This window comes from Telmatherina bonti, assembly GCF_933228915.1.
Source record: "Telmatherina bonti genome assembly, chromosome: 6".
NCBI lineage: Eukaryota > Metazoa > Chordata > Actinopteri > Atheriniformes > Telmatherinidae > Telmatherina > Telmatherina bonti.
In genome coordinates, this window is record NC_136624.1 from 14,474,766 (window position 1) to 14,488,538 (window position 13,773).

At 41.9% G+C, this 13,773-nt stretch overlaps 1 protein-coding gene across 10 annotated transcripts in view; it reads right to left on the minus strand.

Moving 5' to 3' along the window:
- Positions 1-300: 300 nt before the first annotated feature.
- LOC306757486 (plasma membrane calcium-transporting ATPase 1-like) overlaps positions 301-13,773 on the minus strand; it is a gene marked incomplete at its 5' end in the record, with an annotated part of 56,886 nt that continues 43,413 nt past the window's right edge. For 5 of the 10 annotated variants that reach the window (XM_079242553.1, XM_079242551.1, XM_079242546.1 and 2 more), the window contains 5 exons: positions 301-747; positions 8,986-9,168; positions 10,875-10,982; positions 11,980-12,191; positions 12,317-12,530. In XM_079242553.1, the coding sequence (XP_079098679.1) occupies positions 544-747; positions 8,986-9,168; positions 10,875-10,982; positions 11,980-12,191; positions 12,317-12,530 (921 nt within the window). In that variant the 3' untranslated portion in view covers positions 301-543. Of the gene's footprint in view, positions 748-4,174; positions 4,265-8,985; positions 9,169-10,874; positions 10,983-11,979; positions 12,192-12,316; positions 12,531-13,773 lie in introns of all 10 variants that reach the window. The other 5 variants (XM_079242549.1, XM_079242548.1, XM_079242545.1 and 2 more) reach the window with 2 other exon arrangements.

The following is a 13,773-nucleotide window of genomic DNA, read 5'->3' on the forward strand; positions in this document are numbered from 1 at the left end:
AAAAAGGTTACAGGTTTGCATTTGCCTAAAAATCTTGGGATCACCAAACCCAGCTTACGGCTATGTATAGGAGCAGAAGCGTATGTACATCAAAATCACTGCACTTTGAAAAGTTCAGTGCCGTTGTTGAGAACGAAGGGAATGAAGCAAATACAAAACAAGACATGCTGAGAGTCTGGAAAAGACTGAACCCAAAACATCTTAAAAGCTTCTCAAAGGATCCTCAAGTAGAAAAAAAACCCATGAAGTGGAACAGGCCCTCCACAGTGGAGACTCTGGGCCCCACCCACTGACTCTTGTGTGAGGTGGAGAACAAACTTACAGGCAGAACAACACCACAGTCAGTATTAAAAACACAACGTGGAAGGAATGACGGAGGGGGGGGTGAACAAAATGTGAAACATGGACGTGTGAGGGATGAGGGGATGAGCAGAGTCATGACTTCCCCCCCTTAGTGTGACAGTTCACAGGGTGACTGAGGAGGCTGATGAAGGGGAGGGAGAAGGAGCTCAGATGGATGACTTGTGATTGTGGGAGACGGCACTAGGAGGCTCTTCTCCCGCTGGTACCAGGCGAGGAGTCGGAGATGGGTTCAATATCGTCTCCCGTCTCCTCGACAGAGAAGCGAGCCTCCTCCTCGGACTGTGGCACAAACTCAGGATGGGCCATGAAGTTGTGGATGGAGCTACGGGACTGTGGGCTCTCCAACTCAAACAGGGAGCTACGGAATGCATTCACCACCTTAATCTGAAAGAGAGAAAGGATTGCGTCAGGGGACGAGCAGCAAGTACAGCTTTTAATAGTGTCATGTTAAACAGGCAGCAAGGCCGTATGGCACAACATGGCAATCTAAATTTGCCAAATGAGAAAAGAAAAAAAACCAAAACACACATACAAAACACATCAACAACTGAGAGGCGCAAACTGAAAAATGTCACCAAAAACTTCACAAACACAAAAGGTACAAAAAGGTTCATTGGGATTCTGGAGGCAGAAAAGTGCAGGAAGCACGCACACGCACGCACGCAGGCAGAAAAGTGCAGGAAGCGCACGCACTCTCACTCACACACACACACACACACACGCACGCACGCACGCACGCACGCACGCACGACAGTGGAGGTCGAGGTCAAATTCATCCTACATGTGCTGGATGTGAGATAAGTCCAGATTTTCCACACCAAACTGGGAAGGTGGCAGTGAAGACATTTGGAAACAGGAAATGACTTTATATAAATAAAAGTTGACTCAACTTTGGTACATATAAAGATTTCCTGTAGACATTTACAGATGGATTTTATTTTATAGGGCAGCTGTAGCTCAGGCAGAAGAGCAGTCTTCCTCTAACTGGAAGATAGATGGCAGGACTCCAGCCATCCCCAGACTACATGCCAAAGTGTCCTTGTCCATCACCTCCTGACGTGTCTATTGGGGATTAAGTGTGTGAACGTGACATGCAGTGTGAAGCGCTTAGTAGCACCTTTTAGGTACAAGTCCATTCATTATTTTTTTTACTTTTTTTTATTATATTATGAATATATTTAAAAATATATTACATCTTATTTATATATCAATAAAGGCAAACTTATAAAACCCATTTATATATCAAATTTAAATGTCTATTTTCCAGTGAATGGCGATGCATGGCTCACTGATGTCAAATGAAGTGGCTAATATACCATTCCCACCCATGCATGTCGTGGATAGTGGACAGTGCATTAAAGAGTTCTAATCTGTTGACTTTTTAGACATTTTGAAGATTGTTTTAAAATATATGCAAAATTTAACATTCATCTCAACGTATTTATACCCAACAGATTCTGCCATAAAAGGTAGAATCACTCCGGATGTGGAGCTTATTCAGGCGTCACTACGAGGAGGGAAGGTAGATCCTGGATACTGGAGGTCGCCATCCATCACAGTCAGATAGACTAGACCCTCACATCTGTAACTACGATGCCAGTCTTTAGGATGTGGGAGGAATCCAACAGTCATAGAGCCCAGACAAAGTATCAAACTAGAGACCTGGTTACTGGAAGCCTCCAGAACGTGATCAAGTTGCAGCCACAAACTACTGCTTTCATGATAACTTGTTGAAGAGAATTTTTTAATATGAACAAAAAAAGAAAAACACAAAGGAAAACTTGACCTGGTGGGCTGTTTTGGGCTGCAGACCAACTTAACCAGAACAATTCTCCAGATGATCCACGGCACCAGTAAACACACATACACACACCCACATTCATCATGTTTGCTGTATAATCATGTTGAGAGCCAGAATAATTTTGTCCTCTAACTGCTCTCCTCTCTCTGCCTTAAGTCCTTTTCTCTGATGAATCCAGCAAAGCTGCAGCTGATCACACTGATTTATACGCACCAGCACACACTCTTCATTATAATTAATAACCCTGCAGTTCAAAGCTCTCTATTACTGAACCACAGGAGAGCTAAAGGCAGAGCACTGTGGCTTACGGCAAACATGCAACAGACACACACACACACGCGCACACACAAAGCGTACACAAGTTCAAAAGCTCTGGGCTGTTAAACCTTGAGAGACTTGCAGCCTGACAGATTTAACCCTGTTCAGGATTAACCCATAAAATTATCTTTGTGGCCAGGCCTCTGCCCTTAGAGGAAAAGAAAGGCAACAACAACAAAAACTGATTTTGGTTTCTCTTCCCCCTCCCTCATTCCCACAAATCAAGGGGACTCGCAGCTGTTTTCTTCACTTGAGGAACAAGAGCAAACAGCTGTAATCTGCAACTGTTTAGGAAGCGAGTCTCATCAGGGTTAACAGATGCATGCTTACATTTGATAACAAGCAGATGGGGGGGGGTGATGAATGAGATCAAAATAGGAAAACACACTGAGATGGTTGAGATGCTGCAGCAGAGGAAGGCCAGATAGAAGATGAAGAAACAGATCAGGTTGTCTGCGTGTTCCCTCAGTGCACCTCAAGAGCTGCAGCGCCAACTGACCAACGTAAACTTAGATTTAGATAAAAGTGTTCATAATGTTTTTAATCTCATCATCTTGTGCTTTCCAAGGAAGATTCTTTGACTTAATTTACTGTCATTATGACTATCTAAACTGCATTATCTAAATGAATGAGCTTTGGATGAGTTGGTAGGACTGAGTGGGAGTGGACAGTTGTGCTAACCTACTCCTTCAACTCCTAATGGGACTCATCCATCTTTTTGATTTGTTTCTGTTTTTACCCAAACGTTTAAATATTTATTTAAATATAGTGTGAAATTTAGGGTGCATTCACACCAGGATAGTCCGCTAAACTCGGTCCAACTGAGGAGACACATAATGAAGAAGAATTGTTAATGCAGAATAACTGTCATATGGTACATAACAGCTACATATGGAGCTGAACCAGCAGTGACCTTCGGTTGATCAGATTTCTATCAAAACTTTTCTGAATTCTTCTACCTCACACTGTGAGCCATTTCTCCCATCCTGAACTGCCCATTGCCCAAAAGGCACCTATGTTTTGGTTGTGGCCTCCTACGGTGCCGTGTGCTGAACCCACAATGCACTTTGTTTTATAGTCCACTTCCTGTTTTTTTTCCACTTGAAACAGACAGACCTGTTTGAAGGCGGACTGAGCCCACTTCTTCATTACCAATCAGAATTTATTTACATGTCACAATTTCCCAAAGCGGACTTTCTGAGCAAACAGGCTTGGATTGAAACCAGACAGGCTGGTAAAAGTGCCACCTTAGACATTAGTCCTCCTGCATCATCCAGGTAAAGCTCCAGTTCTCTTGGTAAACAATTTCCTGAAACTCTTCGAGTTTCTCACTTTGGTTAATTATTCCAGTTTAAACTGGGTCATCTCCTGGAGCATCCCGCCACAAGTTTTCCAACAGAAAACAGCAGCAGGAAGCACTGGCTAACAATGAAGACATTCCAGATGAGGACATGCAGACACCCGCTGAAGACAGAAACAGAGCAGTGTGGTTCATGCAACAGAGAAAAAGAGAAAAAGAAACAGAGTCCAGCCTGGTGAGGTGTGCTGTTAGCTGGCCTCCATCACAGACTCACTGCCTGCAGTGGAGGAGGAAGCAGCAGCGGGGGGTGCAGCCCCAGCTGAGTTGGTGAGAGAAGCGGAGGAGCTAAGCCCTACATGGGTGGGGCTAGAGAGTGTTTTGGCGGCAGTGGCGTCATTGTGCTGGCTGACGACAGATGGCTGGCGGCGCAGGGCACCGGGCACTGCCGCCTGGCCTGTCTGGAAGGTATAGACCACATCCATCTGAAGGAAGGACAGTCACAACACACTGTTAGGTAGCAGAGCCAGAGCCAGAAGACAGAACAGGCAAAACCAGCTGGAAGAGACTTTTGAAGAGGTTAGAAGATACAATAGTCAAAGTATAACAGCAAAGACATGCAGATCTGAAGGGTTAATCATTATTAAATTCTTCTTTTTTTTAAATAAAAAGGAAAGAAGATAATTACAGAGAAAAGAGGAAAAGCTTCTGCTGATGAAGTCGTGTGAATCAGACATTACGGTGTCAGAAGTTAGCACAATGTAATGGGAGTTCTGAACGACTGAACACTGAACCGAAGCTGCATTTAAATGCAGTCGCATCCATTTCAGTATGATCCAACCAAGACGGTAACACTCTGCGACAGCTGTTTGTTCATCATCACATTAAATATGAATATCATCCTCATACGACACAGTACACAGCTTTATTTCTCAGATATTTATCACATTTGCTCTTTTTCTCTCTAGTGCTAAAAATAATTTTTTTAAAAATTTTTTTATTCTAAATTTAAAAAATAAGTTAGATTTCCGGGTTTCAACATGTCACATGACTTTGTTAGTTTGAGATTAAACCAAAAGAAGACAAAACAAGCATTTAGCTCTTTTTTTTTTTTTAAACACTTCATCCCGCTTAACTGAACAGCAGCCATTGTTCAGGTGGGGGTCACTTCCATCAGCCCAACATGCTGACAGAAAAGATCATCAAGCTATGACAGCATGGAAAGACATAAAAACTACACAGAAATAAAGACAGAAGAGGATGAGGAAGATAAGGAGAAGCAGTATGAGAGACTAAAAGTAAACCTCTGATAGAAGGAAGGGATGGAAGAAGGAAAAAAAGAATGAACCAAGAGCCTTTGAATCAAACCCACACAGGAAAAACTGAAAAATGTCATTTGGAGTGACTGATAAAGTTTGTACGGTGAGGTGCTGCTTGTACCAATTATCCCCCCACTGTGTCTGACTGTTGAGGCGTTGAGCGGTGCAACGCTGCCCACCAGGATTAGAGAGGAGGAGGACAGGAAGAGGAGCATGGAGAGATAAGAACCTAATTAGCTTGCAGCCTTTTGTCGCTCTCCCATCCTACATCCTCCCATCCCAGGGGGACAGCAGAGTGATATTATAGATATGCAGACATGACGGGGAGGGGGGGGGAGGTCCTTGTTTCTCTAGAGCAGAAGAGGATGAGAGCTTTGTTTCAGTTTCTTTTTGTTTGCCATCCTCCTTACAGGACGCATTGCAGTTTCATTGGGACAAAGTGAAGGATGTCATTAATCATCAAAAATCTGGCTTTTCCCGATAAATATCACACCTGCCATCCAACAAAAAAGCCCATCGCATCATCCTTTGAGCTGAAGATCTGGTTGTCAATTCGCATCATTTTTATACCATCAGACATTTGGACTTATGTTTGTGGAAGAGATACATCATGGGTTCAACAAGTACAACGTTCACTGCTGAAAGGAAAACACCTGACCCTTCCGACTGTTTGTGTGTGTGTGTGTGTGTGTGTGTGTGTGTGTGTGTGTGTGTGTGTGTGTGTGTGTGTGTGTGTGTGTGTGCGCGTGGAAGTAGAGCACTGGCTGTTGTTTCTGTAAGTGGGTGTTAGCATCAAGGATAATGAAGCCCATAGGGACAAAATGGACATGCTAATGCTCAATGTTGATCCTGTAGGCCAAAAACTCACACACACACCGTCACAGTATGTCAAAGAGTCATCAGTGAAAACACACTCCTGCTAAAATTCAACCTGAATGTGTAACGCACTGATGGTGAGCTAATTATAAACAGTTCAAACATGGAAATATTTGTTTTCCTAAATAGAACTGAACGATGAAGGATAACTGGATCCTGGGGCATTGTACGGAGAATTATATAGCTTTCATACTTAAGATGACAAAAGCTTTTCCAAACATGTTTAATGTATCTGTGTGTGTGCTTGTTCCTTCACATTTATCCTTGATACAGTCCAAAGGACCTGGAAGTGAGCACAGTTCCAGGACCGCCTTGTCTCCTCCTGTTAATATTTATGCAAATGACAAATAAATAGCATGCTTTCACCTTTACCCCAAATTACAATGAGAAACACACCAAAAACATAAAAATAATTATCTAACAGAATATGAAACTGAACTGGTTGAATCAGAGGAGGAGGAAAGATAAAATAGTCTAAACACTTGTAGCATGTTGAGGATAGGCGGGTTGAGCTTCATAGCATACATGTGTTTAGTAGCCTGAGTCTAAATGTGTTCAGGTTTTGCAGGTAAAGTAAGGTAAACTGTGGTTAATTACTTTTAGTTTGTTTTGTTAAGTGATGTGGAACCATTATTCAGAACTAGTTAGGCCGTCTTTTCTCCTGTCGTCATTGTAACAGCGTGACAAAGTATTAAAAACACAATTTTATACTGTGGAACAGACCATCATCTTATATTTAAACATTAGGATATATGACACAACTTTATTTGATCTTCTGTTGATAAAGCAGCGATCTCTAAACAAGGAGCTGTGAAGTGTTCCAGTGTTGTTTATGTCATTAAAACAAACTGTGATGGCCAGTAACCAACAACAATAAAAAAAAAATAAAAAAAATTTTTTTTTAAAAAAAACCAAACAAACAAAACCGCTGTATGCCGCTACCAATCATCCCTCCGTCACACACACATGCAGCTGGATGGAGACATCACTTCACCACCGCAGACCAACTGAAGAAGAAAATGGTCCAACATCAAAGTTAGTGTAAAAAAGGAACGTACGTTTCACATCAGTGTTGCAGCCTCAGGAGGAGGTTCAGAGATGACGGCGCTTCATCACCAGATAAACTTTCTGACTTCCTGCCAACACGTCTAAGAAACAGTGGAAACTGAGCACAGTGTCATTGATACGCCGTCCACAGCGATGACTAAGAGACGGACAGGGTCGAGGCCAGTATCTCCGCTGCACAACGGTAGGCGAGATGCCTTGGACCTCAGTTGTTGAGGAGCACCAGTCTAACCAGCATCGAGCTGGAAACCCAGAAAGGTTTGATGGGGGAGTAAAGATGAAACAACTAATCACCTCACACTGCACTGCTTTCTCAGTGAGAGTAATGCTGGGCGGACACTGTGCGATTTTGAGGTGTGTTAACATCTTCACGTTTCAGGACTTTGTAACCTTTCACTTTCAAATGACAGGAGTTCTTGTGGCCCAAGTTCTGATTCTGATTTTCAGTGTGGTGATGCTTCTGCTTTCACTCAACATTGATTTAGAAAGAGGTGGATAAAAACTTAAGACAGGCTGGTTAACCCCCTTATAAAAATGCTAAACAAGCAACTGTAGCTGCTGATGGCTCCTCTTTAATCTCGGTTTTAATGAAGTGGTTCTGTACCAATGCTCTGCAGCAGAGTGTGAAATGAACTGGTCTACAGCAGCTCTGTGCGTTAAGCTCCAGTATTACCTCCACACACACTGCAGTGAGTCTTTTCAACACAAACATAAGACTGACGGTAGAGAAACTCATGAGAGGAACTCTTTAATTTGGACTGAATTAGACTTGGAATCAGATTATTTGACAGCCCCATCCAGAACATTCTTGCTGAAGCCATCTTACACTTTTTTCACACAATGTTAGATGTTTCAGAATATTTTTGTTTTGTTGTCCCAGAAAAAACTTTTTCCTTTTTCCCAGGAGGTGTCTCAGTTTATCACTTCTGTCGTTTCTTAAAACTCCCTCCAGACAGGTTTGGGGAGATATTACACTATCTTGCTCTGGAAATCAGACGTTTCCAAAGTTTATCTTCATTCAACATCAATCAATAATAAAAAACATCTTTTTCAATGAATTCCAAAACTAAAATGAATACTTTCTTATGTAAAACTACAGAGTGATGGACATTACTTTATCTTTTCTTTTCCAAATACAAGGACACATCTGTGAAGGTGTTTCTAGGCTTTTCCATGTCAGAGTGGTGTGTTTACACTGTAGCAGTGTGGACTTCCTGTTTCAGTAAATCGGCATCAATACAAAGAGGAATTCCAGTACAAACCACGTCAGCGGATGAGACTGAGTGGCTCCAACACACTTCTCAGATACACTATCAGGTATGTAAATGGAGGTCAAGATTTTACAAGAATTGCTGCTCATGCAAGGTAGTCAAATAGCATTGTTTAGAGGTTTTCTACCTAATTTGCTTCTGTTTGTTCCATACTGCACCATCGTTACCAGAAAAGAACTGGTCATGACCCCCCCCCCCCCCCCCCGTCACATCCAGGGACATGTAAAAGACTTTTTCTTTTTTTTTTTAGTAATATTTGAATAGTGTTTTTTGTCTTTTTTAATACAGGCGTCTCCATTAGGATTTTTTATTGCAATATTTAGTTTTTGTGCAATTCTAGGCGTAATGGAAGTGCAGCTAGAGTCTCTCAGAGCTTGGAGGCCTGGCTCTTCCAGATTCTGGATCAGCAACGACAGGTCTGGTTCTGCTTTTAGAGATGAACCCAAACCTTCTCATTGTTTTAAACAATTCACTAACAAACACCAAAAAGTCGGTTTATGTAAACGTTTACAATTTCCACAAATTATTGTTTTTTCCTCTAGATTCTCCCATGTTACCATAGCAACTGTTACCTTCTCATAGACCATCCTGGTAACCTGATGTCAGAAAAATAAGAGTTAGCGGGTTCAGGTGTTCTTGATGGTTCGGGAGTTTGATGAACCATGGAAATCGTACCTGCGTCTGGATGCGGTTCAGACCTCTGAACCAGAGGATTTGACCTCTCCTCAGTTCCATCTCTGCATGGTCAATTTCATCTGTGTCCTCAGTTAGCTCCTCTTTGTGGATCTCCTCCTTGGTGATGCCGTGGCCAGCCTCCTTCAGGAACTTCAGGCGGTGAGTTGGGACGGCTGAGATCAGCTGAGGTAGAAAGAAAACAGATGTTGATGGATCAGCGTTCAGTCCAGGTGGGCAGCTGAGAAACAGCTGTAACGAGCGATGCTGACCAAGTCCAAAGACAACTTTATTGATCTCTGCAGGACACACAACCATCACAGTGACTCATCCAGAGGGAATAAGATCCATCTACATGTGCTTACTGTTCTTTGTGAAAACCTGCAGCTCTATCCTCTGCGCTCTGACTGGTTTAACGCTTGTTTATTCTTTTTTTCCCCATTGAAAAGGACTTCTGTCAAAAATTGAGCAGGGAAGAGGATGTGTGGATGTGTGCAGAGGCTGAAGCTGCATCTTCTCATTAGATTTCTAATTTTAGGAGAGAAACCAGAATGTTCTTCCTCCTGAAGAGCTTCAAACATGCAGCTCCGACATGCCTTCATTTAACTTTTTATTTTACATGACTGTTAAACAACCGCGGCTATCCAAATGTTCTGGATGTTTCAGCTCGTACAGTTCATTAGTTTCTGGTAGTTTCTATGAATTTTCATTTAGATTTAGACTGAATTTATATTTATGTGTGAAGCTGTAATGACTGTCAATCTTTCAACCTACAACTGTATAAATCATGTAAATCATTACAGGTGTGCGTTTATAACTGTATTTTATATGGTAAAAAGCAGAAGTAACAAACATGGAAACCATGATAGGTGCTTTGTGAGTTGCATCGTGAGCGCCTCACAATCTGGGTCACATCTCATTTGAACTTGTTTGGTTCTGAAGAACTTTAGATTCCAACTCTCCTGAAGCCCCTCACACAGAAAGTAGGAAAACAACAACGAAGAAAAAAAAAAAGGAAATGCATTACATAAAAATTTAAATTTGAAAATCAACATTTTGTTTAAATAAAGCTGATAATTTGATTCCTTTCTACAACTAAAATATAAAAAAGCAGAAATATTGTTGTATTAATAAGTGTTACTGAAGTTCGAATATAGTGATTAATGAATCATTTCAAAATAGATCTTAACTTACATGAAAATATTCATAAAAAACTTTTAATCTAAATTCATAACACACCAGTTATCTAATTTTTTATTGTATTCAATAATGTTGCTCTGTATGAATAAAATAATTATTCGATCAGGTTATATTCTGGACTACCGCCCTGCTGATATCACTGTTTAGTTAAAAAGTTAAAACCAGAGCAGACATCGGCCTCCTGCTGCGTGTCCATTTTTTTCTTTCCCTTTGTCTTTCCTTTCGTATGAAACAAAAGACATGTTAAGTCGCAGCGCTCACATCAGCCTGTTTCTGTCAGCATCTTTCCATCTCTTTGTTCTTAAGCTCTGTCCTCCAAATGAACCCAATACTCTTAAAACTAAAATTTGTGTTTTTACAGCCTGTGTGTGTGTGTGTGTGTGTGTGTGTGTGTGTGTGTGTGTGTGTGCATATGCTAACAGGATCATGCATGTTCTGTGTAATGTTCATATATCCACAAAGTGACTGATGCACTGGGTTCGTTCTCCCTTGGTGCTCATAAACAGGAGTTGCATTGCTTTCATGTGCTGAGCTCATTACTATGACGATAGTTGTGATGGCAACACTGCATCTGTGTTTGTGTAACAGGCACCAGTTCTTCACCATGAACCTCTTACAGTGACCTGTTTTAGCATCAGTTCACTTACTATGGGCTGATCATTCGAATTTAGAGCTCCTGAGTTTGCTCTCACCTGTCCCCACAGCAGCTCTCCCACACCGATGAACACACACCACAGCCACTGGTCGATGGTCAGAGCCGTGCAGGAGAAGGGCTTCCCTCCAAACTGAACAATGATGATCTGAGGAGAAACAGAAGTGCAGTGAAGTCATTTCTGATGGTCCAGAGGGATTTGTTTGTTGATATTTTATGTTTCTTGTCAATAACTCCAAAAAAAAAAAAATCTTTACTAACAGAACTGCCCAAAGTCTGACGCATCATCAGAACCAGTCTGGAACTGTTTTTGTTTAGGCCAACAGCGGAACAACCACAATAAACAGATAATAGTTTTTATTCAGTCTTAACGTCATCCTGAAAGCACTCAAGTTCCAAATGTCGATGAGTCTGTCGACAGGAGTCCCTAATGAATGCATCATTTCCTCCTTCCTGAGAAACATTTTCTCTAAACTCCACCGAGCAGTTATTTAGAGCATTTTTGTGAGCCGCAGCTAATCGACCCACTCTGTTGATGTCAGACCAGAAACCATCTCAAATCTAGTTTCTTCTCCTCTCTCCTGCTCTGTTTATCCACCTCGGATTAATTTTAACACTACATCCCCATTAATGAAAGTAATTGAAAAGGAGACAAAGGAACAGTTACTCATCAATCCTATTAGCATGTCATCTTAGCTCAGCTGAAGGGACAACAGTTTTACACTTTATTCAGATGATCTCATTTCTATTTGCAAAGCACTTTGCTCTGGCAGGAGGTGAAACAAAAGCGCATGCTTCAGTAATGATAGTAAAAAACCCCAAACAGCATTCCTCCAGTCCCGTCACTTATGTTAACCAGATTCTAAATAAACTAAAAATATTTCCTAAACTGAACTTAACAGAGCAGGTTCAGTGTTCATGTCTCGAAACTGGCATCTCACCAATACTTCCGTCTACATAAACTTAAACTGAACCATCCCATTCTTGTGTTCACAGGATCTGAGCATCTATAATCCTAATATATATATCCTTATAATATAATTATATATAATTATAATATCCTAATAATATAATAAAATTAAATTTAACAGACAGAATTTCGGTGCTTCTTCATTGGAGGATGAGAAAGGTGAGGATGGAGTTACCTGCAGGGCGAAGGTTCCCAATACGACGCTGCAGAAAATAGGGTTCTTGTAGATGCCTTCAAACACGTTCCTCTCTCCATGGATCTTCCTGGCGTTGATCTCGTTGAACAGCTGCATCATGACGAACACATTGAAAACAATGGTGTAGTGCTCAGACGGCGGTGAGTGAAGGGGAGCGTTGCGGCCGCTGTCGATGTCAAAGAAGTTCTCACCTGAGAAACAATGACGTACAAGAAGCGGAAAAAAAGTCTGAATATTTCTCACTATGCAGCACAGACAAGCCAACATCTATGTAGGTGGACAAGATTCTACTCATGGCTGCTATTGTTCAATTCACCAGCGAAAAGGAGGGTGAAGATGATGATGAGCTGATACACAGCATGGCCCAGAATGTTCTTCATCATGGTCCTGGAGATGAGAGGCTTGTCACGGCCATAAGGTTTACGTAGCAGCAGGGACTCGGTGGGTGGCTCAGTGGCTAGAGCGAGGGATGCCAGAGTGTCCATGATAAGGTTTACCCAGAGCATCTGGACAGCCTTCAGGGGAGAGTCCTGCAGGAAAAGGAGAAGTCATCATTACAAACTGAGTCAGGAAACAAACTACAGAAAACCCTTAAAGTCTCATTCTTCGTTATTCCTCATCACCCTCTACGCTTTTGTCTCGTCTCTGTGTGATTAGAAAGTGGAAGAGCATATCTTTTGTTGCAAGTAACTCAGAGGAAGTCTGTGCCTTCAAATCAAATGCAGGACTGGAAAACCCCTTTTATTTTCAGTTAGTCTCATCAAAACCTGATGTTTACAAACGTTCATGTTTCCTAAACTTCTTCAACAGTCTGAACCCTCTGAGATAAGCCTTCTGTCATTTCCTGAAGTAGTCATCAGGAAGAGTTCACCAGGCTTCTTGAAGGACTTTCCAAAGATCTTTTATGGATGTTGGCTGCTTTTTTCCCAGTTCTCCCTCCAAATGATCCCACACACTACCTCAGAAATGTTAAGGTCAAGGCTCTGAGTAGGATTCATCCCTTCACCAGACGTGTTTTACTGATTTCCAGCCAAGTTCATGTGGTATATCTCCGCATTTTCTCCTCAACTCTCTTCATCAGGAACAACCTCTTGACAGCCACCCTTCCGTAAGACAACTTCTAAGCTGTCTGTTATGTGTCAACAGCACTGAAAAAGTTCCATGGCTTAACAAAATGAAATTGATCAAGTGAAAGACGACTGCAAATCAGGGTAAAATCAGAACATGCCTGAAGAAAATCCATGAAAGACCTTTGAAAGAACTACAGATGAAGATCACAACATGATCCATGTTGATATGTACAGTGACAGAGGCTAAGTGGGCTATATGTGTAAGGGCAAACAAGCAGTGTGAAACTTGCTACTCTGATCATGACTGAGGACAGAAGTTGGGGAATTCTAGTGTGTGTCACACACACACACACACACACACACACACACACACACACACACACACACACACACACACACACACACACACACACACACTACCTGTGAGTCTGTTAACTAGTTTTGCGTCTTCAGAACTTAAGCATCTTAAAGACGTGCTGGTGATGTGTTTGAGGTTTTCCAGCTTACATAAACACACTTTGCTGGATACCCACCCACACCCACGCAGCTTACACCCCTGCATCCGTCTCAGCATATACAACAAAGACACGAGTCATCTTTAATGATCTGTGTTAACGTGTCAGCGGCCTAACAGACCAGCGCCTGATAATCAGCGAGTGTGATCACAGCCCACAGACCTCAGACCTACCGAGGCCCGCTACAT